Source organism: Macrobrachium nipponense, chromosome 36 (assembly GCF_015104395.2).
Source record: "Macrobrachium nipponense isolate FS-2020 chromosome 36, ASM1510439v2, whole genome shotgun sequence".
Lineage (NCBI taxonomy): Eukaryota > Metazoa > Arthropoda > Malacostraca > Decapoda > Palaemonidae > Macrobrachium > Macrobrachium nipponense.
The window spans coordinates 55,612,836-55,639,330 of NC_087220.1; the positions used below are offsets into that span (position 1 = coordinate 55,612,836).

The window sequence follows — 26,495 nt, forward strand, 5'->3', positions numbered from 1 at the left end:
TTGCTACACAGAAAATATACTTCTAAATTTAGGCTGCAAGTTCTTGCTGAAGTCGAGAAAATAATGTTCACACTATCAATGACTAAATTATCGTTCATCGACAACACAACCTTTGATATGCTCTTGAATAAAATTGGAGAGAAAAGTATTTTATTCAAAACTCTTGGGCATGAAAGAACACTTAAAAGATAAATATGTAAAGCTTGCATTATGATGATTTCAAGTGAAAAGAGGAAACGGAATTTGTTTATTTTGTACACAAAAAACGTGCCCCAATGCCATCTGTTGACGAACTAATAACTACATTTAATTCACAACGAGAAGTAATTGTCATATTTTGACTTAAAAACATTTTGTATAACGAAAAATAACCCTATCCCATATAAATAAAGTTCTAGAGATTCATTTACACTAACTAGAAGCAAGAAAATCGCTCTGAAATGAGTTACAGCAAAATAAAATTACCTCTTAATTGCCTATGTGAAATAGTACATATGTTAATTTTATATCTTGTGCATGATACAACCCCCTTAAAATTAGCATCAAAATAGAGAGAGAGAGAGTATTGATATTTTGCAGTGTTTACATTAATATTGAAAATTACTCAATCAATTTTCATTGTAAAAACTGTACGTATTTAGTTACAAAAATAAAATGAAAGTACAGTAATTAGTGATATTGTCCTATGAAAAAAACTGAAGTACTAGTGAATTTTCTATGATATAATTGGAGACAAGTTCCACCAAAAAATCTTTGATTAACTACAGGTGCGATTGCTAATCCATTATGTAGTGGGGACCCACTGTACTACTGTTTTTGTTAATGCAGTTCATATTTTTGTGTATATATTTTTAAACTTTCAACAGAGGTGGGGTTGGTTTGTATTTTTATCACTAATTTATTTATATGTACCGTGGTATCACTTTTGTCCATGGGAAGAGGGGAAAGACTGGGGAATATATTTGTCTTTCTTTTAGATGGAATTTCATTCCACCTTCTAGTGAAGAGAAAAAAAGCAAGAGATTTTACACTTGTCTAAAATATGCTAATTGATCCCAAGAAATGCTGTGACAAATGACTAGATTACAGCCACTAACAAGTATAAGTTGTTGGAAACAAATCCTAGTGAAGTCAGTCAGTCTTCAACAGTTTCATCTGCTTGATAATTGCCAGCATTTTTAATCGTACATTATCACAAAATTTATACTATATGAACACCACCACCAAAGGGATGCTTGGCTCAAACACCAGTCTACTGCTCAAGGGACACTGCAGAATGCCTGTATGGAGTATATCTTTTATATTACATAATATATCATTATCCTGTAAAGTATTTCATAATTTTATTTTTAATTTTCAGGCAAATGGAACATGCCCCCTATCACCGCCCATTAACAACCCAGGGATACTCTAGCGATGGGGATTCTGAGGAAGAATGATAAACCATACAAGTCTTGCTGTTTCTCATTTGTTTAAAGTAGAATGTCAATCATATTTGGCAGCCAAGAAAAAACTGTTCAAGATGAAAAGGAATTGATGGTATACTGCAGAATGTAGTGCAACTGTTATCTGTGTAAAGGGTAATGCATGGTGTTAAAAATGCGTGATTCGACATGGCTGTTAATGTTGGAAACATGATTGAAATGGAGGACAAGTTATTGGTGAAAGAAATTTATAACTATAAATCTTCCTTTAAACTGAAGCTATTTGCAAAATTCCTTGTGAGGGAACTAAAATAGCTTTGAAGTATAAATAGCATACAGTATATCATACAGCAGATGTGTATGCATATAATGCCATTCACAAGCATAATTTATTGGCTATTGGTGAAGGTTCAACCAATTGTTTCTGGTTATGTGAAAAGAAAAAATATAAGCTTCAAGCATGCCATTTAGCAATCTGCCATGCTAACTTTTCATTTCTTAGTAAGCAGTGCATTGCTTATACACTTAAAAGTGAAAAGGTAACCATATCCGGCCATTTCAGATATCACTATTCAGTTTTTGAAAAACATTTTAAGGCAACATTTCATTCTTGAAGATATTTCAAATTTGTTATTTTATGTGTTTTTAGATATCAGAAAATACACATCACAGATTGCTAATGATGGTAAACTTATGTGCAGAATTGAAGACTAGAAGATATTGCTGAAAGTGGATGGAAATTCATGTAAAAGTGGTACTATCTGTGGACATTGTTCTATATGAACTGCATAATTCATTTTCCAAAGATCCGATCATTGTACAGTACAAAATTTTATGTCGTGCATTTCTCAATCGTTATTAACCAATGTCTGTTGGCAGAACCAACTTACTTTCCCTTTAAGAACTTTTTGGGATGGTAAAGCTTAAAATTTTTTTGTAATTTTTCAGGTAGAATGGCGAGTTTGTCATTTCTCAATAATAATTTAGTTCTTGGAGAGGATCAAAATTTTTGACGTGGGGAACGCATTTGTTTTACAGTAGTACTGTAGTAATTTGGTTGTATTTTTGAAGGCCTTAATTTGGAGAGGCTGTGATTTTAAAGCAGAATACAGTAGTGTGTTGACCTTTGTTATTGATACTTATCTGTACAACATTATGAGAATCTTATTGCTGCAGCAGCTTCTCAAAAATGTTTGAAATGCCCATACAAAGCAAGTCAGCATTAATCTTTGCTTTTATTTTGAAGGATAATTTTCATACTCTAGATAACATAATCCAGGCTCTGAATCCACAATCCTAATTTCTAACAATAGTCAACTCATTTTTTGCAGGTACTCCTCGAGTAATTTTTTTTCCTTTATAGTAATACATCTAAAAGTTGGCTACATACTGCTTACCTTAAAGCTGCAGTGAAGACAAGTACTTTAATACTATATAACTTGCCTACACTTCATAATTACATCACAACCCAGAGGTTAGGTACAAGAAATCAGCAACATTAACTTGACCCTCATGGTTTCATGAAAGAGCATTTTTACTTGAGTTAAGAATGGTTTTCAAGTTTACAGTAATATTTGGTTGTGAGTAATAATCAGTATTTTTTTTTTCTTGTTTTTTTTTTGAGTGGTTTGTTGTAGGAAGGAGTTGAAATGAGTTCTGTATACCTAATTCAAAGCACAAATCAAGTTCTCTTCCTCATACACTAATCCTGTACTAAAATTTCAGTTCTCCTCGTGTAGTTCAAATATCTCATTTATTGCCAAAGTACTAGCAACATCTCAAAGAGCCCAACTTTTTTTTTTTTATCTACGTTGTTCCTTTCCGTCCAGTTATTTAAATGGTTTTAGTATCCGCAGTCGCTACTTTCCAGTAATTGTAACTGTGTTTGCAATGAGTATATTATATTCATATCATGTAAATATGTATAGCTAGTTTATTTCACTACTTTCTTGTGATTGTTTTGCTTTAAAATTTAGTCATATCATTGAGATCATAATGTATTGAGTTAGGAATGTGCATTTTTGGCAAGATTTGCTCTTATTTTCTGAAGTTTTTCTCTTTAGTAATCCATTGAAGAGCCATTTATAAGAATTTCTTCCCTTTGCAATTATTATTCATCAGTATGTTGTATTTCATACCTAATTTTGATACAGGAAAATACATTGCAAACAGAATACGTATATGAAATGGGTTCTGAAGGATCAATTCTATGATTTTGAATTCCACAGTTTTCAGCTACAAAAATATGCATACGAGATACAACAGATGTTGGATGGGTAATTGCGAAGTCCATAGGAACTGCTTCTATTTAAGGGTTGTATTTGCTAGGTAGCACTTCTTTGACATCTTCATCATCATAATCTCCGCTTCTCTCCATGGTTACAGTACAAACCAAGAACACACTGTGATGAAATCACTGAACAGTATCCTTTCAGGATTTTTAACTAAAGCTCATTCACTATAAAGTAAACACAGAAAAAAATTGGGCTTCATGTTTGACAGAAACCAGGGATGAGATTCCTTGATTTCACCACACCTATTTTAGCTGTCGGAAATAAATATCTAAATTTTTGTAGTTTCATGAGAGAAGACCCTCAGACATCATTATTGCATGATGTAAAAATTGCCTGTGCTGTTTTTTAAGAAAGTAGTTTAAAATTAAAACTGTCAGTGCATAATAGCTAGACCTTTGTAAAAAATTTCCAGTTTACCAGTTTTTTGGTATGGAATTTTAAATGCTCCCCCACAATTATAAAATAAACAAAAAAAAGATTTTCACATTTCCAGTATTGAGACTGTAGTTATTTTTTTTCTTGGATGATTCCCTGAATATATAGTGTACCCCAATCACACCTATTATTACCTGGCTGATAAAACTGAATTATATGTTAAGTCTATATGTTGTTTATCACCAAATTCCTAGGAAGCTAACCCATAGTAGTGAAGCATTACTGGATTGTTTGCCAGAGATTATTGTTATGTATATATAACGAGATTATACAAATTGCTGAGAAATTGTTTATTAAACCACCTTACATAATGATTCATTGCGGGGAACACACACAGTCAATCCAATGTATAGATTGTTCGAAACTTCATGAAATTGTTTTCAGTACTGTAAAAGCTTCAATGTAGCACTCTACATTAATTAAGTTTTGAATAATTACTAAGGAGGCCTCAGGAGCTGCAGTGCCCTGCTGGTAGGAGAAACATTGAATTATTCAAGCAATTATGATTTTCTAGATGTGCAGGTGATGTCCAATAAGTGTTAAACAATAATAATGAGGACATCTTGTATTCCTAGCCAACTTTGGATGACTGTGTTTGTTGTTGTTACTAGAGAGAACTGTGAATAATTGGATTGTGATTTCCGTAGATATTTAAACCTAACCAATACTTGTGTACAGTGGTCCCCCATATTTGCGGGATGCATACCAGACCCCCCCTCCCCCCGCACAAATAGTTGGAACCCCTATAAAAACACTGAAAACAGCCTATTTTGCAAGTTAAAACAAGAAAACCCACCTAAAAAAATTTTATACTTTTTTTTTAATAGTTTTATCACAAAGTGGATTTTATGAAATGGATAAAAAACCCAGAAATTTCTGGATATTTCTCATAGAAAAATACCGCGAATGGGCGAATTTTCCGAGAATAATGCTGGGAAATGTTCCTGAGAGAACACTATTACGGGGGGTCCACTGTCATTCCAGTCTGTAGAAGTGCAGTGATACAAGGCATCCAAGCCTACAGGGTACTTTGTACTCATTACAATACAGGTGGGCATTGCGTGGCAAAGCAGTAAAATAACTACTATTATAATCAAGGCACTGGGATTCACTCGGTGATACCTAAGGTCCTTCCAGCAATGGGTGCTCAGAATGTGTGTTCTATATCTGCCAATAAAATTATCAAGACATGGCAGGTCACTCACTACAACTCGAGTCAGAAGCTATTGAAGTGGTGGAGGAACTCGCTCACTGGCACCCTTCTGGTGGGGAGTTCCTTTGAACTTACCAATTCCAGAAATACTTCTGTTCTCAAATGCATCAAGAAGGGGGTGGGGTGTGCACCTGGTCAATCTCCCTGCATTCTGATTGTGGACAGAGGACACCCTCCATCTACACATCAACATCTAGGAAAGGTTGCAGTATGGATAGTAGCAGCATTCTTAGATCGTGTGATGGTCCTTCCAGTGTCGATGAGCTGGGCACTCCAGCGAGAAGGAATGTTTTAGAAGCCCTACTCAATGCCGGAGGTGGTTGGTTGGGACAGATTAGTCCCTACTGTCTTGCATGGGGAAAGGCTTTACGAACTTTGAGAAACTCCACAGTGATCAACCTGTTAGCCAAATGGTTGTACGGTAACCTCCCAGTATTTTACTCCCCCATTGCAGACCCTGCAGCTGCCTTGTAGAACATTTCCCAGCCCATTAAGATTTTGATACTGGAAAACAGATGTGATACCGTTTGTACCTTGTGCGAGTCCTATGGCAGTAATGAGGAGAACACGATGTCTTTGAGTAGAGGGGCCTTTGTGGTGCCAGCTGGAACAAGGAGGTGGTATGTAAGAACACCATTTCTTTCTGGCTTCATGAATTGTCAAACAGACATATACATAATTCATCTTGTGTGGAAGACTGTTATCCATTCTGGTTGAGAGCTGATTAAGCCAGGGATGTCCGCTTCAAGTCTTAGGACCTGTGGTGACTGTGCTAAGGGTTGTAGTCTTTAAGCTCCTCTTAGACCAAAAGAAGACATCTCTGAAGATGCTAAGCCAGGAGGTCAGAAGGGTAGTAACTGGCTTTTTCTATTAAAGGCAGTAGTCTGGGTATGTGCTTGCTGATGGGCCACAGCACAGGAAGACTTCGTATATGGGCATCATATGTTACACTTTTGTCTCGTAACTCCATCTGCTCTCCCGTTAACATGTTGGGGAGGGGGTCAGTAAAGCTATCATGTAGACCAATTAGTACATGATTGACCCTGATACCATCTGCCTTCCATTTCCCACATTCTCCTTGGAAAGGCATCAGACATCTCACTCTGGCTCAGGGTGATATCAAAATGGTATCACCATTTCTATTTTGTATAGGATGTTACTGGCATAACTGTTCTCCTGCTTGGATTACAACCAAAAACATGGCACTTCAAGTTAGACTCCAACTACTTAAAGAGCCAGTCTCATGCATAAAAGGCATTAGTTTGCATACTCTTAAGTTCTCTCTCAACCAGCCCATGTACTCCCTCATACTCGAGGGAAAAATGCCAGCTTGAGGCAAATGAGTGGGGTTTCCAGTCACCTGCCTACAGGTATTCCTCATCTACTGAAATGGAATTCATTTACGCTCTTTACTACCAACACTACTTCAAAATGAGGTGGAAAATATTGCATTATACAGTAATATAAAACCAACCATGCAGTTCCATATAAATCTTGCTGGAATTTTACATTACCGAAATTATAATCCAATGACTTAGCAAATGGTAATTTTGTTCCACATTTCCTTTGGCCCATATTATTTCTAAATTACACTAGCTTGATAAAGAAACATGATTTACTCCTTATGTCACATCAAAATAATCCTTTAATTAAATTTTGCCCCTCTATACATATGCACATAAATTTTTATTTCCTTCAGGGGTGATGCCATCTGCCTACAATAAGCATTGAATTATTTAAACTAATACATATTTATTTCCTGCAATGGTGAATCTGTCTGCCTTACATTAAGCATGGAATTAATGAAAAAATAAACACCCTTGCCATTGAAAAATAAATATCACTACTTTCTTATTAAGCAACACAGAACATGTTATCTACAAAGATATATCAGTCAGCAACAGTCTTATAAACATTATTATACATCCTATACATTAAAATATACATATAGAAGAAATAAATATTGAGCTTTTGTGCCACCATAGTACAAGTTCCAATCAAATATTACTTCATAAAACCTTCAGTAAAACTAGTATGTCCACTGAACTTTGAAAAAACTTAAGCTATTCTGATCATCACCAGACTGAACAATACTTGTGCAGATATATACTATGTATTATATGAAAAATAATTGACTTAATCATTTTTTCAAGTACCATAAATCATACTTCTGAAGCAGACTGCAGCATTTCTTTAACACTGTGAAGAGAAACTTTTTTTTTCACTGTCCAGTTTTCCACTTGTTTGAGCTGTACATGGTGACAACCTGAAACCCATTACAGTACTGTACATGCAGAGGGATGTCCTTTAATGTTGTGACCACTGGATGCTCTTTAAATCAATACCTTCTTGAACCATCTCCCAAAGGGGGCTGAAACAATAATAAATAATAATAATCATAATGCTCTATTAGTAAACATAAGTGAATACCACATGAAAACAAATGGCAGTAGTCTGCAGTGGCAGCTCGTCAGTAAGCACTGGAACTGCAGCACCCCCCTTAGATTTCATGTATATGCACAAAATTATGAATATGAGAAAGTTAAGTATAGATTATCAATAATCCCTAAAAAACTATTACCATTCTCTTGTTTTTATTAAAAAAAAAAAAAAAAAAAAAATGTTGAAATATGTGGAACTGCGGTGCTCAGTAGTTCTAATTTTGCTAGCAGGGTGCCCTCTCGAGCAGTGTCATCTAGCTGTTGGATGGAGGTGTTTTGAAATTTGTCAAAGCTTAATCAATGTGTACTATTTATTAGTGATAGAGATCAAATCAGTGACGATACTGATAATATGTAATGTAATGCAGAATAATCAACTTGGTGGCGAGTTGCAGTATTAAGTGGGGAAAAAAATGATAACCGCAATGTTAATGAGTAAAATTCAAAATAGTACCTATCAGCAGCGGTTAGGCTGCCTTTTACACATTTCTTCATGCATCATGAATAAATGTTATCTCCTTGTGGTATTCACATCTACTGTGACAAATCATGAAAACACTAACGATTACGTATAAACTGCTCACTTGTAACATACTGTATATCAATCTCTTTTTTTATGGTGCTAAATTTTTCAATCGTGCCAAATGAAATATCTTTCATGAGGGTTGATTCACTGAATGGAGGTGGGTACTGTAAAATACCATATTTGCAGGCATACAAGACACCCGTATTTTACAAGGATATTATGCGGAAAATATCTATTTTAGTATGCTGCATCTTACATTTCTTGAAAGATATCTTAAAAGTGTGAGATATCTTAAAAGGGATTTTGTGAGGAAAAATGTTCGATTCTGTGCTTGGAATATAATATTGTGAGAATATACTGGAATAAAGTATGAAATCGTATGTAAACTTACACACCTTTAAAGGCAGCCCAATGAAATTTACCATTACTAATTGGAATTTTTGTGTTACTTTTGTAAGTTTGTTATTTATAATGTTTGTTATTTATAATAACAAAATATTGAAAACACGTGGAATTATGAGTCTGTTACCACAAACTTACAAAATATTGCTTACGATATGTCAGCATTTAGCCTGTCAGCCATTTGCAGTGAGTGGATGTAAACAAAATAATAGTGGCAGCCCGGTGGCCTGTAGCGGCAATACAAATGTTTATTTATACTAGTAAATAGCAATTTGTTGAAAATTGTATTTTTCCTAACTATACAAACCTGAGGTCCTTTAACAATAGGAAGGTACTTAGCGGCAGCTGAACCGGTTGTAAGCTTCTAACAAGGGTGTTCGGTAGTTAACTACTTGTCCGGCAGTTAGCGGTACGCTCGACTGCGAGGTGAGGAGTCACTTTGCTTGAGGCCCAGGAAACGCAGAGTGAGGGGTGACATGAGGTGGGCCTATATGTAAAGGACCTCAGGTTTGTATAGTTAGGAAAAATACAATTTTTGACAAATTGTTATTTGTTCTGATACAAAATACAAACCTTTGGTCCTTTAACAATAGGAAGATTCACTTATTGGTGGGTGGAATCTGAGTCTTATGAACAGACTGGTGTTCATCCTACCTTGGATTCCCTCCCTGGTCGTAAGAGCAGAGGGAGGGATCCTAGCCTCAGCCCAGCTGATCGGGGTGTGCACCGCAGGATCAGTGGTCAGACTTCTGGACCAAATCATAAGAGGGAGGCAAGTGTACCTCTTATAAATAGCAAAAAGCAAGAACTAGTTCCTACTTCAAGAGCCAAGGTAAGGTTATGGGTTTGTCTCTTATTGGCTTCCCCTCCCCCCCTTGTTGGGGAGTGGTGGATAAACACTTCTACCCCTACTGAAAGGGATAGAAAGGGGCTCGGTTGTGTAGCTTACCTGCATCTGCTTCCTGTTCAGCGTAGTGACGACCGCGGCCCTCTGCCCACAGGCAGAGGAGAAGAATGAAGGATGAAGAGAAGCCAGTCACACTCTCTTTCACAAGTCCATTCATGCAGTCACACAAGGATGCGATGCTGTTCTGACCGCTCGGGTGCTGGGTAGACTACACAACTTGTTGAGCAGCCACCACGGGTCCCAAGGAAAAAGTGTCCAAGGACCTGTGGGTGATATCCCAAAGGTAGAATGAAGTGAAGGTGGTCTGGTTGGCCCAAACCCCTGCCTTCAGAACCTGCGCCAGGGAGAAGTGGTTGGACCAATACCTCTGACTTCGTGGGCTCTTGGACGAAGGGTACGGGTGTCGTCACTGCCAGCTGTCTCGTACGCCCTCCTGAGCACCTCATACAGCCAGAAAGAAAGAGTGTTCTTGGAAACTTCTTTCTTGGTAACCCCAGTGCTAACGAAGAGGTGTCGACACTCAGGCCTGAGGTGCCGAGTTCTCTTCAGATAGCGCCGTAGTGCCCTCACAGGACAAAGCAGCATCTCATCCGCATCATTATCAGTGAAATCCTTCAGGGAGGGGATCGTGAAGGACTCGAACCGGTCGTCAGGGACCGAAGGATACAAAGTTCGGGACGAAATCGAGCGTCACGGATCCCCATCCCCTGGAATGCTTGAAGTTGAAGGAAAGACCATGAAGTTCCCCTACTTGCCAATGCCAGGGCCAGCAAGAAGAGGGTCTTGAGGGTCAGATCCCTGTCTTGACGACTCTCGGAGTGGCTCGAAGGGTCTGCGAGTCAAACTCCTAAGGACGAGAGTCATCCCATCCCGGGGGCCTGAGTTCCCTGGGTGGGCAAGACCTCTAGAAGCTCTTCATCAGGAGGGAGACCTCGAAAGAAGAGGAGATATCCACACCTCGCAGTTTAAGGCCTAAGGCCAGGGCGGCTCTGTAGCCACTAACTGCAGAGACAGAGAGGAGCTTCTCTCGGCAAAGAAAGACGGCCCACTTCCCCTGGTAGACAGCCGCAGAGGACTGTCTGAGGTATCCGGCCATCTCTGTCGCTGCTCTGCGAGAAAAGCCTCTCCCTCGCAAGAGATGGTGGATAGCAGCCAGCCGTGAAGACACAGGGACTCGACGGACCGGTGGTACTGTTCTACGTGTGGCTGGCACAGGAGTTTGTGCCAGGGGGAAATTTCTCTAGGCGCTTTGGCAAGCAGAGCCAGCAGGTCCGGATACCAAGCGGCTTGGGGTCGTTTGGGTGCCACCAGGATCATCCGAAGGTTCGCAGAGATCAGCGCCCTGCTGATCACTTTGCGAATCAGACAGAACGGGGGAGAGGCGAAGACGAAGAGGTGGTCCCACGGATGCTGAAGAGTGTCCTCTGCGGATGCCCATGGGTCCAGCACAATCAAGTAGAAAACCTGGAGTTTTCTGTTGTGCCAGGTGGCGAACAGATCCACAACTGGGCGCCCCCACAGGTTGAAGAGCCTTTCCGCCACGTCTGGATGAAGGGACCATTTGGTTCCTATCACCTGATCCCGACGACTGAGCTTGTCGGCTACCACATTCCTCTTGTCTTGAATGTAGCGAGCCGACAACTCTATTGAATGTGCCGCGGCCCACTCGTGCACCTGCAACGTCAACTGGTGCAGCGGGAGGGACACTAGGCCTGCTGCTGACGTACGCCACTACTGTGGTGTTGTCGCACATCAACACCACTGAGTGTCCCACCAGACGGTCCTGGAACAGTTGGAGAGCGAGGAACGCTGCCTTGAGCTCCAGGACGTTGATGTGAAGGTGCTAATCGCGATGGTCCCACACACCTGCAGTCAGCAACTCCTCCAGGTGTGCGCCCCATCCCTCAGTCGAAGCGTCCAAGAAGAGCAGCATCTCCGGGGGGAGAGTGCGAAGAGGCACTCCTCTTACTAGGTTCCCGTCGTCCAGCCACCAGGCTAGGTCCTGCCTCACCTCCTCCATGAGGGACACGGGGAAGAAGGGAGGGTCCCTTGCCTGTGACCAACACTCCTTTAGTCTCCACTGAAGAGACCGCAGGTGAAGACGCCCGTGAGGGACTAGCTTCTCGAGAGACGACAGGTGGCCGATCACGACTTGCCACTGCTGAGCTGGTTGCTCCTGTAGAGACAGGAACTGTCTTACTGCCTCCCTGAACCTGCTGATCCGCGAATCTGCGGGGAAGACTCGCCCTGCTGCCGTGTCGATCAGCATGCCCAGGTACTTCATCCTCTGCTTGGGTTCGAGCTCTGACTTCTCGTAATTCACAACGATTCCCAGACCGCGGCAGAATTTGAGCAGTCGATCTCTGTCCTGCAGCAACTGCGAGCGAGAGCTCGCCAGGACTAACCAATCGTTGAGATACCTAAAGAGACATATCCCTACCAAGTGGGCCCAAGCCGACACCAGCGTGAACACTCGCGTAAACACCTGTGGGGTGGTTGAGAGAACGAAATAAAGTGCCCTGAATTGGTACACCGTCCCGTCGAGGATGAAGCGGAGGTACTTCCTGGAGGATTGATGGACGGGTATCTGGAAATACGCATCCTTCAAATCCACAGAAAGCATAAAGACGTTATCCCTGATGGAATCGAGCACCGAACGTGCTGTTTCCATTGTGAACTGAGTCTGGCGAACGAATCGGTTCAAGGGAGAGAGATCTATCACCGGGCGCCAGCCCCCCGAAGACTTCTCCACTAGGAAGAGGCGGCTGTAGAAGCCTGGCGACTGATCCTGAACGATCTCCACAGCTCGTTTGCTCAGCATGGCTTCTACTCCCTGCTGAAGCATCACGTCCTTGGTCGAGCCAGGAACGTAGGTTTGCAGATGAACCGGGTTGGAGGTGAGGGGTGGCCGAGACTCGAAGGGTAGTAGATATCCCTCCCAAAGGACGTTTACTATCCAGGTCTCCGCACCGTAGCGCTGCCATGTTGCCCAATGGCTCGCCAGGCACACCCCCACTTCAGGCAGCAGGTGAGGGGGAACGCCGTCCCTAGTGTTTCCCACCTCTCTTCAACTTCTTCTTCCCACCCCCCCTCGTGAGAAGGAGGGCTGGTGACGGTCGCTCCTTGAAGAAGTTGAAGGCAGAGTCTTTCCTTTGGGCTTCGACGATGCGATCGTCTTGGCCGCAGAGGAAGCGCTAACCAAACTCTTAGGCTTGGCCGCAGTAGCTCAGGGCTGCCCAGACACCTTTGAGACTGCCTGGTGTACTAAACGGTCACTGTTGTCAGTGCGCAGTCTTTCCACCACAGCGTCCACCATCTCTCCTGGGAAGAGAGAGGAGGAACTCCGCAACGGTCCATTGCGAAGACCCAGAGCCACCTCATGCCTGGCCACCCTGGTCACTCGGGTGAGAACAGCGTCTCTATGCCGGAGAACCAGGTTGGCCCACAGGTTGGCTGTCTGGTGGGCCACATAAGCGATAGTCCTACCCCCTGACTGGCAAAGACTCACGATAGCCGGGTCCCCTTCAGGAGTGATGTTCCCTAAGGAGGCTGCGGTTTTCGACACAGTGAGAGACCACAGGTCGAGCCATGAGACTGCTTGGAATGCTGCCATTGCGGTAGATTCCAAGGCAAGTGCCTCCGACAGGAGCTGCGGCAGAGACACCCCCGGCGTTAGCCTGGCTAGCTCCGGGTTAACCTGTTTGGGCGGCAGAGGGTCCTCTGAAGGCACGTAAAAGCGCCTCTGTCGCGGTAGAGGTGGAGGGAGGAGCTTAGCAGACCTACCGGACCGAAGCGAACCCTCCTGTCCGGAGACGAGAGCGTCCACTTGGCCTAGTACGCTGTCAGCCAAGGCTGATCGCGGCAGACCCACCGCCGTCCTGGGTTCCTTCTTAGGTCCCCAGAACGCCTCCAAGCCCGATGTGGGTTCGGTAGGTGGGAGCGGCGATCCTTCTCTGAGGTCGTTGTGCTGACGAATCAGCGCAATTACCTCCACGAACGACCTCTGGATCTCGGGAGTGACTGCATCCTGTGGAGACGGACCATCAAGCCCTTCCAACGAGAGTGCCTCCCGAGAACCTCCTCCTTCCACAGGAAAAACCACGACAGACCCCTCCTGGTCTCCTCCTACCACTTGCGCATACAATCTGGTTGGTCCGAGGACCGTGCCAGGTTCGTAGGGCATCATGGCGGGATTGCGAGGGGCGCGCCCCTCGTGATCGCTCCTGATCGCCTCGCTCTTCCTGGTAAGGCCCGAGGAAGTTGAAGGGATTGGAGAGGCAGACCTGACGCTCCCGCCGGCGACGGTCCTGAGCATCAAAAGAGCTGCTGCTGGTCCCCCTCTCCGCCCGGTCCCGGTAGGAGCAGCGGTCAGGGGACCTGCAGAGTCCGCTGTCGCGGTGGGAGCGAGGCCTATCCTCACTGCGCGTCATGCCGCTTGGACCAGCTGAGGCTGGTTCAGGCGACCGAGGTGACCACTTCCTCGCCTCAGCCCGCGAGCGGTCTGGGACTGTCGCTGGTCTGGTGAGGGTCGCCCGAGCAACCCCCCGCCAGTCTTCTGCCCCGTGCCTGGATCCTGGCGCCGAGAGAACTCGGATGCCTGGGTCTTGGCTGTTCGGTCATCCGCAGGTGACCTTACACTCGGTGACTCTCACGAACGAGAGGCCAAGACGGTACCTGGCACCGAGGCAGAACCTCTGGCGCCAGGTGAGGAGGTGCCGTTGTTAGCCGACACTCCTCCGGTCCCCGTCTTCTTCCTTGCGGAAGGAAAGACGGGCCCCGTTCCCGAAGGAATTCAGGAGGACCGACGGAAGTCCCAACCGTCCTACCGGAGTGGGACGGGCCCTTAGAAGTCTCGGCACAAGACTTCTTAGGGGGGAAGGAGGCAGCCTTCTTCTTCTTTGGCTTTGAGGCCTTAGAAGTTGAAGGTGAAGCGGCGGCAGGCGACGACGACGAAGAAGACGATGAAGACGAAGACGACACCTTCCTCCTCTTCCTCTTCCTCTTCGTCAGCTTCCTCAGCACCACCGTCAGGTCTTCCATCCAGAACGGAGCCGGGGCAGTTGCCGAAGCAAAAGGGCCTGACTGCACCTGTCCGGAAGGACCTGGGGTGGGAGCAGCAACACCACAAGCAGGAACGACGGCAGCAGGAACTGGTACCAGGGCTGGAGCAGCAACAAAATCAGGAACAGGAGGCAGGGCAGGAACCGGCAGCATCCTCTGCACAGGAGGCAGGTCTACTGGAGAGCTCTTGGGACACCGGAAGTCCAGGGCTGCAGCAGGAGTGGTAAACCCAGGTGGCGGCATAGCAGCGGGCAAGGAAACCTCCGGCAGCGGAGCCTGCACAGTGGCTGTCGGGGTCACCGTGGCTACGTGCTGCGTGTATACCAGGTGAGGCAGAGCAGCGTAGCCCGGCGTGGACACCGTCGTGGAAGTCGTGGTGGTCGGCCTGTGTGTCACCGGAATGGCCCCTCTCGCCAGATGACTCGGCAGCCCCTGGACCATCAGTGTCCCTTGCAGCCCCAGCGAGTACCAGGCCCTACCGAGATCGTCACCCGTGGTCAGCAAGTCTGAGGAAGGAAGTTGGGTAGATTAGTGGGGGGTCCCCCCTTGGGGGGGGAGGGGGGGGATGTTCCCAGGCCCAGCGAACGGAGGACCCAGAGTACAACTGGATGTCGAGGTATCTCGCCCCTCCTCTACGCTCGACTGATCGAGGGAGGAGAGGGAGCGAGAAACCTCCCCCGAAGGGGAAGGAGCCATATGAGAGAGCTGAGATGGAGGGAGAAAGGAGGAAGACATGCCAGTAATCAAGGGCGTAGCCGGAGAGTCCTCCGACGACTCCTTAGCCGGCTTCCGCGGCTTCTTCCTCCCCCATAGCGCTCCCACTGCTCCTCCGACCAAAAAATACATGTATCACATGTCTCGGTGCGAGAGCATTTACGCCCTCTACACCGAGCACAAAAATCATGAGAATTAACCTCCACAGAAGAGCGGAAAGCCCCACACTTACGGCCCCCAATACCCGGGCATAATCTGTGGTTGATGGGGGGGCGAGGGGGTTTCTCCGGCTCTTGTTGTACTATTTCCATTACAAATGAAAACAAAAGCAGACACTTACTTACTTTTATACTTGCAAATACACACAAGTAAAAGAAAAAGTCTTCACGCAGTGAAGCAAACCAAGCATACAACAGAAGCGGGCAGAGAGACGAAGAACAGCACATCCATCCACTAGCGTGGCCGAAAGCAAAGTGACTCCTCGCCTCGCAGTTGAGCGTACCGCTAACTGCCGGACAAGTAGTTAACTACCGAACCCCCTTGTTCGAAGCTTACGACCGGTTCAGCTGCTGCTAAGTACGTACCTTCCTATTGTTAAAGGACCGAAGGTTTGTATTTCGTATCGGAACAAATTTAATTTAATTTCCTTTAAAGGAGTGTAAGTTTACACATGATTTCATACTTTATTTTATTCCAGTAACACAAATTACTATAATAATTAGGCTTTTTTTTCAATGTTTTATTATTAGCAACAATGTTTGTGATTACCCATCAGGCCTTGCCTACAGCACTCAGTCTCCCATCCGAAATACGGCGGCATTAGATGCAGGGCAGTTTATTGGTACATTTAAAAATAACAATTTGTCAAAAACTGTATCTTTCCCAACTATACAAACCTGAGGTCCATTACAATAGGAATTAACTTGCGGCAGCTGGAACCGGTCGTAAGCTTCGAACAAGGGAGTTTGGTAGTTAACTGCTTGTCCGACAGTCAGCACAACGCGCGACTGGGAGGTGAAGGATCACTTTGCTTTAGGCCCAGGAAAAACAGAGTGAGGGGTGGCATGAGGTGGGACTATGTGTAAAGGACCTCAGGTTTGTATAGTTAGGAAAAATACATTTTCGACAAATTGTTATTTGTTCCGATACGCATACAAACCGTCAGTCCTTTACAATAGGAAGACTCACTTCTTGGTGGGTGGAATCAGTCTTAAGAACAGACTGGTGTTTGTCCAACCTTGGTTCCCTCCCTGGTCGTAAGAGCAGAAGGAGGGATCCTAGCCTCTGCCCAATGATTGGGGTATGTACCGCAGGATCAACGGTCAGACCTCTGGACCCAAGTAATAAGAGGGAGGCAAGCGTACCTCTTAAAACTAGTAAGCAAGAACTTGTTCCTATTGCAAGAGGCAATATGAAGTCATGGGTTTGTCTCTTGTTGGCTTCCACAAGTGGTGGATAATTGCTCCTATCCCTTTCATTAGGGATAGGAGTAGCTTACCTGCATCGCTTCCTGTTCCAGCGTAGTGACGACCGCGTCCCTCTGCCCACAGCTAGAGGAAGAGAAAAAGATGGGGAAGAAAAGCCAGTCACACTCTCATTCACTCATCCATTCATGCAGTCACACAAGGATGCGATGCTGTTCTGTCCGCTCGGGTGCTGGGTAAGCTACACAACATGTTGAGCAGCCACCACGGGTCCCAAGGAAAAAGTGTCCAAGGACCTGTGGGCTATATCCCAAAGGTAGAAGGAGGTGAAGGTGGTCTGGTTGGACCAGACCCCTGCCTTCAGTACCTGCGCCACAGAGAAGTTCTTGCGGAACGCAAGGGAAGGACCAATACCTCTGACTTCTTGGGCTCTCGGACGAAGGGTACGGATGTCGTCGCTACCATCAGCTTCGTACGCCCTCCTGATCACCTCACGCAGCCAGAAAGAAAGAGTGTTCTTGGATACTTCTTTCTTGGTCACCCCGGTGCTAACGAAGAGGCGTCGACACTCAGGCCTGAGGTGCCGAGTTCTCTTCAGATAGCGCCGTAGCACCCTCACAGGACAGAGCAGCATCTCATCCGCATCGTTGTCGGTGAAGTCCATTACGGAGGGGATTGTGAAAGACTCGAACCGGTCATCAAGGACCAAAGATTCTGAGTTTTTACTACGAAGTTCGGGACGAAATTGAGCGTCACAGATCCCCATCCCCTGGAGTCCTTGACGTCGAAAGAAAGACCATGCAGTTCCCCTACTCTCTTCGCCGATGCCAGGGTCAGCAAGAAGAGGGTCTTGAGGGTCAGATCCCTGTCTGACAACTCTCAGAGTGGCTCGAAGGGACTTCGAGTCAGACTCCTTAGGACGAGAGTCACGTCCCACCCCGGGGGCCTGAGTTCCCTGGGTGGGCAAGACCTCTCAAAGCTCCTCATAAGCAGGGAGATCTCGAACGAATTCGAGATATCCACTCCCCTCTGTATCCTTTGACTGTGGGGATGGAGAGGAGCTTGTCTTGGCGAAGAAATACGAGGAAATCCGCTACCTGCTGAAGAGTGGCTCTGAGAGGAGAAAGACCCCGTCTACGACACCAACCACAGAAGACGGCCCACTTTCCCTGGTACACAGCTGCAAAGGACTGTCTGATGTTTCCAGCCATCTCTGTTGCTGCTCGGCGAGAAATGCCTCTTGCTCGCAAGAGATGGTGGATAACAGCCAGCCGTGAAGATGTAGAGACTGGACTGACTGGTGGTACCATTCCATGTGTGGTTGGACGAGAAGGTTGTGCCAATGGGGAATCTCTCTCGGTGCTTCTGCAAGCAGAGCCAGCAGGTCCAGGTACCAAATGGCGGGAGCCACCAGGATCATCCGGAGATTCGGGGTGACCAGCACTCGGCTGATCACCTTGTGAATCAGGCAGAACGGGGAGGAAAGGTGTACGCGAAGAGGTTGTCCCACGGGTATTGAAGAGCGTCCTCTGCAGCTGCCCATGGGTCCAGCACGGCTGAGAAGAAAACATGATGTTATTATGATATAACAAAGTTTCATGTATACTTACCTGGCAGGTATATATATAGCTATATTCTCTGTTCGCACTGGCAGAATTTTCAAAACTCGCGGCAACCGCTAGATCACTGGTAGTTCAGGTGATCGCCACCCCGTTCCCGTGGCGCTGGTGCTCGTAATCATTCCCATTTTCGTCAGATTTTTCTCTGAACCCTGTCTCCTGAGGGGAGGTGGGTGGGAATTAATTATATATACCTGCCAGGTAAGTATACATGAAACTTTGTTAAATCATAATAACATCATTTTCATGTATGACACCTGGCAGGTATATATATAGCTGATTGACACATTTGGAGGTGGGTCAATGACAGCAACATTGTAAGAGTTTTAAAATTTAAAATAAATTCCAAATACTCTTAGATTCCTTACCTGCTAAGGTAGCTGACTTCATAAATCCTGCCTCTTAGCCTGCTAAACCTTAGTAGCTCCCAACTAGGATATGACCTAATAGTTGATGAAGCTAAAAACAAGGGTCTGACAACTGGACGGGACCAATTCGTTGACAGGAAACCCTAGCCCTCTCTTACCACGGGCATTCATGCTAGGATAAGTTAGACCACCTGAACCACACACAAAGCTAACATAACACACTACACTTCATAGACTGAAGAGGAAATAACCCTCTCAGACAACCATAAAAACAACACCACTTAATTAAAATACCTAGCATGTTAGTAAGCTATGGGGTGGAAACTCCCTTGCCCAATACTGCTCCTGAGGATACATAAGGGCCCAAAGTTTGACAGTTGTCAAAGGTTGCTTTGACGTTTCTAAGGTAATGAGACGCAAACACTGAGTTAGTCCTCCAAAACGTCGTTTCAATGATATCTTTGAGGGCCATATTCCTTTTAAATGCCAAGGAAGTAGCTACTGCTCTCACTTCGTGCGCCTTAACCTTAAGGATGCCGAAATTTTCTTCTTGGCATAACATATGTGATTCTTTAATCAGTTCCCTGAGGAAAAAGGCAATAGCATTTTTGGTCATTGCTCTGCTAGGGTCCTTCACAGAGCACCACAGTGATTCTGAAGTTCCTCTAATATTATTGGTTTTCTCTATATAATAGCGCAAAGCCCTTACTGGACAGAGAACTCTCTCTTGTTCCTGTCCTACCAAATCTGAAAGACCCATAATCTCAAAAGACCTTGGCCAGGGATGAGCTGGATTCTCGTTCTTGGCCAAGAAAACCTCCTGAAAAGAGCAAACTGCCTTGTCATGCTTCCAGCCAACATGTTTGCTAATTGCTTGCAGCTCACTAACCCTTTTAGCTGTGGCCAAGGCCACCAAAAAGATGGTCTTTTTCGAGATATCTCTAAACGAAGCTTGATCCATCGGTTCGAACTTATTAGTTCCTAAGAATTTCAGGACTACATCGAGATTCCAGGAAGGTGTTCTGTATCGGTGTTCCTTCCTTGTTCCAAAGGACCTTATGAGGTCTCTCAGATCGAGATTATTGGTAATATCTAAACCTCTGTGTCTAAATACTGAGGCCAACATACTACGATATCCTTTAATTGTCTGAGTTGACAACCCTACTTCCTTCTTTAAATATAAAAGGAAGTCGGCAATTTGGGTCACAGAGGTACTGGATGAAGAAATCTTCCGACTCTTGACCCACTTACGAAAGATTTCCCACTTCGCCTGGTACACCTTAATAGTCGAGGCTCTTCTTGCTCCGGCCACAGCTCTGGCCGCCTCTCTAGAAAACCCCCTCGCTCTGACAAGTTTTTCGATAGTCTGAAAGCAGTCAGACCCAGAGCGAGGGTGTTCTTGTGGTACCTGTTGAAGTGAGGCTGTTTGAGTAGATCTACTCTTGCTGAAGTGTTCTTGGTACATCTACTGTCCATTCCAGTACCTCTGTGAACCAATCTCGGGCCGGCCAGTAGGGAGCTATGAGAGTCATTCTCGTCCCTTGACTCTCCCTGAATTTCTTCAAAACCTTTCCTAATATCTTGAACGGGGGAAAGGCGTACACGTCTAGCCCGTCCAATCTAGAAGAAAGGCGTCTACTGCGACTGCTTGACGGTCTGGGACTGGAGAGCAATAAGTCGTCAATCTCTTTGTCATTGCGGTCGCAAACAAGTCCACCACTGGACGACCCCATAATTTCCACAGACTCTGGCATACTTCTAGATGAAGAGTCCATTCTGTAGACAGAAGTTGACCTTCCCTGCTCAACAGGTCCGCTCTCACATTCTTCTCCCTTGAATGAACCTGGTGAGAAGGGTTACGTTTTCCTTCTCTGCCCATAGAAGGATCTCCTCCGCCAACTTGCAAAGAGAGACTGAATGCGTTCCCCCTTGCTTGCGGATGTACGCCAGAGCTGTGGTATTGTCCGCGTTGACCTGCACCGCCTTGTTGCGGATCACCGCGTTGAACTCTTTCAAAGCCAAGAAAATCGCCATCAGTTCCTTCCTGTTTATATGCCAAGACGCTTCCTCCTTGCTCCAGCGACCTGACACTTCTTGAGGGCCGAGAGTCGCTCCCCAGCCTGCGTCCGACGCGTCTGAAAACAATACAAGGTCTGGGTTCTTCTGCTGGAGCGACGCTCCCTCCGCTAACTTCCCCGGAGTTAGCCACCAAAGTAATTCCTCTTTGATCTTGCGAGGAATTCGAAACAGGAAGGAATCCGGTTGTGATTTTCTTGGCCAGACTTGGTTCAAAAATATTTGCAAGGGTCTCATGTGAAGCCTTCCTAGAGAAACGAACCGTTCCAGTGACGAGAGAGTCCCCAGTAAGCTCATCCACTCTCGTGCAGAACATTGTTCTTTCTCTAGAAAGGCTTGTACTTTCCGGATGCATTGAGCTTGCCTGTCGGGAGATGGAAAAGCCCGAAAAGTCGCTGAGGAAATCAGAATCCCAAATAAACTAGCTCCTGATTGGGGATCAGATTCGACTTTTCTAAGTTCACCATCAGCCCTAATTCGTTCGTTAATGCCAACGTCATTTCTAAGTCCTCCAGACATTGTCTTCTTGATTGGGCTCTTATGAGCCAATCGTCTAGGTACAGAGACACTCTTATCCCTAGAATATGTAGCCACTTCACCACGCTTGACATCACTCTTGTAAAAACTTGTGGGGCTGTGCACAGTCCGAAGCAGAGGGCTTTGAACTGAAAGACCCTGTTCTGGATCACAAATCTTAAGTACTTCCTGGATCCTGCATGAATTGGGATATGAAAATATGCGTCTTGAAGGTCCAGGGTAACCATCCAGTCCCCTGGACGCACCGCTGCCAGTACTGAATCGGTCGTCTCCATAGTAAATTTTGTCTTCTCCACAAATAAGTTGAGTTGACTTACGTCCAGTACTGGTCTCCATCCCCCCGAGGATTTCGCTACTAAGAAAAGCCGGTTGTAAATTTCCCGGGGATAAGTGATCCAGAACAGGTTCTATTGCTCCTTTCCTGAGCATAGAAAGTACTTGCTCTTGCAGTGCTTCTTGTTTCCCTGGATTGCTGTAGTGAGCTCCAAGCTCTCTTGGCGATGTCGAAAGAGGAGGTTTCTTCAGAAAAGGGATCTTGTAACCTTCCTTGGCTACTGTGACAACCCAAGGATCTGCTCCCTTTTCTTGCCAAATCTCCCAAAACTTCTGGAGTCTGGCCCCAACTGATGTCTGAAGGACTTGTTCTTCATTGTTTATTACTGGGTTTCGAACCCCTCTTGGGAGGAGCTCTTCTTCCTCTGAAGGAAGGACGAGAAAAGGACTTGCCTCGAAAGGGCTGACTAGCCTGTCTTGACTCCTTAGGTGTCTTCTTAACCACTTTGGTTGGTAAAAATTTCCTTACCGAAGACGTTAAAAGATCCTGCGTCGCTTTCTGAGTCAGGGAAAGCGAAATATCCTTGATAAGATCCGAAGGAAATAACTGATCCGAGAGTGGAGAAAAAACCAATTCGGATTTCTGAGCGTTAGAAACGCCCTTTGCAGCAAAAGAGCACAGGAGTGACCTCTTCTTTAAAACTCCTGCGGTGAAAAGCGATGCTAACTCATTCGCCCCATCCCTTAGGGCTTTGTCCATGCAGGACATAATACTGCTTGGAAGTTGCGAAGAAGTTGATTCCTTATCTTCCAAGGTTCGTCCCAGAGCCCCCAAGGACCAATCAAGAAAATTAAAAACCTCGAATGTCCGGAAAATACCTTTCAAGAGATGATCTAACTCTGATGACGTCCACCAAACTTTAGCCGAATTCAAAGCAAGTCTGCGGGAACTGTCAACAATGTTGGAAAAATCCCCCTGGGAGGAGGCAGGAACTCCCAGGCCAGACTTTCCCCCGTCGCATACCAGATTCCGGACTTCGATGCTAATTTGGCTGGAGGGAAGGAGAAAGAAGTCTTGCCCGCTTCCCTCTTTTCTTTCAACCACGTATCGATCCTTTGAAGAGCCTTCTTTGCTGTAAATGAAAGCTTCATCTTCAAAAACGATGACTTCTTCGGTGTTTTATTCTTGGAGAATTGAGAAAGGGGTGACATCGGAGCTGAAGGCTGAAATTCCCCTTCAAAAATTGACAGAAGCAATCAGTTAACTTCTTGTAGTCTGAAGAAGGTGCTTCACCATCTTTCTCTTCTTCAGACGCTAAGTCTTCCATCTCCTCTTCTGCCGAAGAAACATCTTGTAATCCAAGGTCTTGCTGCTGAACATCTTCTCTAACCTCACGGGAAGAAGAAGGGTTAACCTCCTGCCGCCTGCGTCCTGCGTCCTTCTGAGATACGTCCACCAAACGTGAATCCGCTCCGTAATTGCGTCCTGCGTCCTGTCCGCCTGAGAGTCCGTCCGACTTAGCCGGTAACTTGCGTCCTACACGAGAATCCGAAGTGCGATGAGGAGGAGGCAAACAATCATGCGTCCTTTTGGAGGACTTGACGGGGAGAGAAACGTCCTTACGTCTCGTAGGAGGATGTTCCGTTGCTTCCCACGATTTAACTAGATCGGCTAACCTTCCTTGCATCTCTTTAAGAAAGTCCTTAGTCTCTGTTTCCTGACGGGATGCCTGAGCATGCGGGGAACGAAGACGAGAAGTATTGCTACGACGAGAAACTCGAACCTGAGGTCTACGAGAAGGAGAAGATACAGGAGAAACTGCCCAGGATGCAGAAGGAGGGCTCCTATCAGGCGAACCGCCGTCTAAATGAAGTCTTGCGTCCTGCCTTGAACGAAAAGTTCTCCTCCTTTTAACCGGAACCACGTCCTCATCGTCACTAGATGAGAAAATCTCGGGGCTACTCCACCGCTCTTGAGCGTCAAGTTCATCCTGAGATGACGTAGGTCTATGCGTCCTCTTCAGCGGACGCGATTCTTCCGCATAGCGTCGATACCTGCCTGACGCAGAACTATCGGTAGAAGAAAAACACTTCCCAGTGTCGCCTTTTCTATGGCGCACTGCTGCAGCCTGGGACGCAACAGGACTGCCTGAAGGGACGACTGATCGTAAGGGAACCCCTCTCGCCTCCCTTCGACTGTCGACATGCCTTCTCCCTTGGGTCTGGGAGCTTGGCAGAGGCCTAGGTCTAGGAGCACGAGAGAGACGATCAGCCGCCCCCTCCACTACACTGACACTCTCAAAAGCACCCACTTTGTCTGTAAGACGCTGAATCTGATCGCCCATTGACGAAAGGGCGGCAAACACTTTCACATAATTAGGATCCTCAGAAACAGCAGCAGGCGCAGGAGAAACCTGAGGAGAAGGATCTACAACTTCTACTTGGGAAGGAGGAGGAGAAATAACAGAAGCATTCAAGGCCTTACTAGAAGAGCCTGACCTCTCACTCCGAGACACCGATCTCCTTACTCTATCCTTTTCTAGTCTCTCAACATATTTAGTGAAAGTCTTCCATTCCTTCTCATTTAAACTTTCACACTCATTACATCTATTATCCCAAGTACACACACCCTCTCTACACTTCTTACATACTGTGTGAGGGTCTACCGAGGCTTTCGGCAGTCTCACCTTGCACCCTTCTTTCACACACACTAAATACTAAACCAGAATCAGACATTATAAGAAATTCCAAACGCGATTGCCAATCCAACTTTCCAATACGATACCCAATAAATCCATCAAAATACAGCGAAAGTCAGCTAACGAGTTCGAAATTCTAGCAGGGAACCCACAACGATGTTGCCGGTTTGGCTGGCAGAAAAAATCTGACGAAAATGGGAATGATTCCGAGCACCAGCACCACAGGAACGGGGTGGCGATCACCTGAACTACCAGTGATCTAGCGGTTGCCGCAAGTTTTGAAAATTCTGCCAGTGCGAACAGAGAATATAGCTATATATATACCTGCCAGGTAAGTGTCATACATGAAACTGAAGTTTTCTGTTGTGCCGGGTGGCAAACAGATCCACTACTGGACACCCCCACAGGTTGAAGAGCCTTTCCGCCACATCTGGGTGTAGAGACCATTTGGTCCCTATCACCTGATCCCGACGGCTGAGCTTGTCTGCTACTACATTCCTCTTGCCTGGAATGTAGCGGGCTGACAGCTCTACCGAGTGGGCCACGGCCCACTCGTGCACCTGCAACGTCAACTGGTGCAATGGGAGGGACACTAGGCCCCCCTGTTTGTTGACGTATGCCACTACTGTGGTGTTGTCGCACATCAACACCACCAAGTGTCCCATCAAGCGGTCCTGGAACTCTTGGAGAGCGAGGAACGCTGCCTTGAGCTCCAGGATGTTGATGTGAAGGTGCTTGTCGTGACGATCCCACACTCCTGCAGCCAGCAACTCCTCCAGGTGTGCGCCCCATCCCTCGGTTGACGCGTCCGAAAACAGCAACATCTCCGGGGGGGGAGTGCGAAGAGGCACTCCTCTTAAGAGGTTCCTGTTGTCCAGCCACCAGGCTAGGTCCTGCCTCACCTCCTCCTTGAGGGACTCAGGGAAGTAAGGTGGGTCTGTTGCCTGTGACCAACTCTCCTTTAGTCTCCACTGAAGAGACCGCAGGTGAAGACGCCCATGAGGGACTAACTTCTCGAGTGATGACAGGTGGCCGATCATGACTTGCCACTGCTGAGCTGACTGTTCTTGCCGAGACAGGAACTGGTAGGCTGCCTCCCTGAATCTGCTGATCTGCGAGTCTGCAGGGAAGACTCGCCCTGCTACCGTGTCGATCAGCATACCCAGGTACTTCATCCTATGCTTGGGCTCGAGATTAGACTTCTCGAAGTTCACCACGATCCCCAGATTGCGGCAGAACTCGAGAAGTCAATCCCTGTCCTGTAGCAACTGCGAGCAGGAGGTTGCCAGGACTAACCAGTCGTCGAAATACCTCAGAAGACGTATCCCTACCAAGTGGGCCCAAGCAGACACCAGAGTGAACACTCGCGTGAACACCTGTGGGGCGGTTGAGAGACCGGAGCAAAGTGCCCTGAATTGGTACACCGATGAAGCAGAGGTACTTCCTGGAGGATTGATGGATGGGTATCTGGAAATACGCGTCCTTCAAGTCCACCGAAAGCATGAAGTCGTTCTCCCTGATGGAGTCGAGCACGGAACGTGCCGTCTCCATCGTGAACCGAGACAGGCGAACAAATCAGTTCAGGGGAGAAAGATCTATCACTGCACGCCAGCCCCCCCGAAGACTTCTCCACCAGGAAAAGGTGGCTGTAGAAGCCCGGTGAACGATCCCTGACGATCTCCACAACTCCCTTGCTCAGCATGGCTTGGACTTCCTGCCGAAGGGCTACGTTCTTTGATGTTCCAGGTACGTAGTTCTGAAGGTGGACCGGGTTGGAGGTGAGGGGTGGCCGAGACTCGAAGGGTAGTAGATACCCCTCCCGAAGGACGTCTACTATCCAGGTCTCCGCTCCGTACCGCTGCCATGTTGCCCAATGGCTCGCCAGGCAACCCCCCACTTCCGGCAGCAGGTGAGGGGGAACGCCGCCCCTAGCGTTTCCCGCCTCTCTTCAACTTCTTCCCTGCTCCCCCTCGAGGGAAGGAGGGCTGGGAGGAGGGCTGAGGATGACCGCCCCTGGAAGAAGTCGAAGGCAGAATCTTTCCTTTGGGCTTCAACGATGCAATCGTCTTGGCCACAGAGGAA

At 46.3% G+C, this 26,495-nt stretch overlaps 2 protein-coding genes across 4 annotated transcripts in view; one reads left to right on the forward strand and one right to left on the reverse strand.

Annotated features, from left to right (window-relative positions):
* Window positions 1-4,439, forward strand: part of LOC135203680 (ubiquitin thioesterase zranb1-like) — an 81,018-nt gene extending 76,579 nt beyond the window's left edge. For all 3 annotated transcript variants that reach the window (XR_010311990.1, XM_064233577.1, XM_064233578.1), the window contains one exon: window positions 1,361-4,439. Coding sequence is in view for 2 of the 3 variants with exons in the window: in XM_064233577.1 (XP_064089647.1) it covers window positions 1,361-1,439 (79 nt within the window). In the remaining variant the exon portion in view is untranslated. The remainder of the gene's footprint in view (window positions 1-1,360) is intronic.
* Window positions 4,440-6,963: 2,524 nt separating this feature from the next.
* LOC135203681 (cysteine desulfurase-like) overlaps window positions 6,964-26,495 on the reverse strand; it is a gene marked incomplete at its 5' end in the record, with an annotated part of 72,835 nt that continues 53,303 nt past the window's right edge. Inside the window, 1 exon segment of the mRNA XM_064233579.1 lies at window positions 6,964-7,737. Within this exon segment, the coding sequence (XP_064089649.1) occupies window positions 7,674-7,737 (64 nt within the window).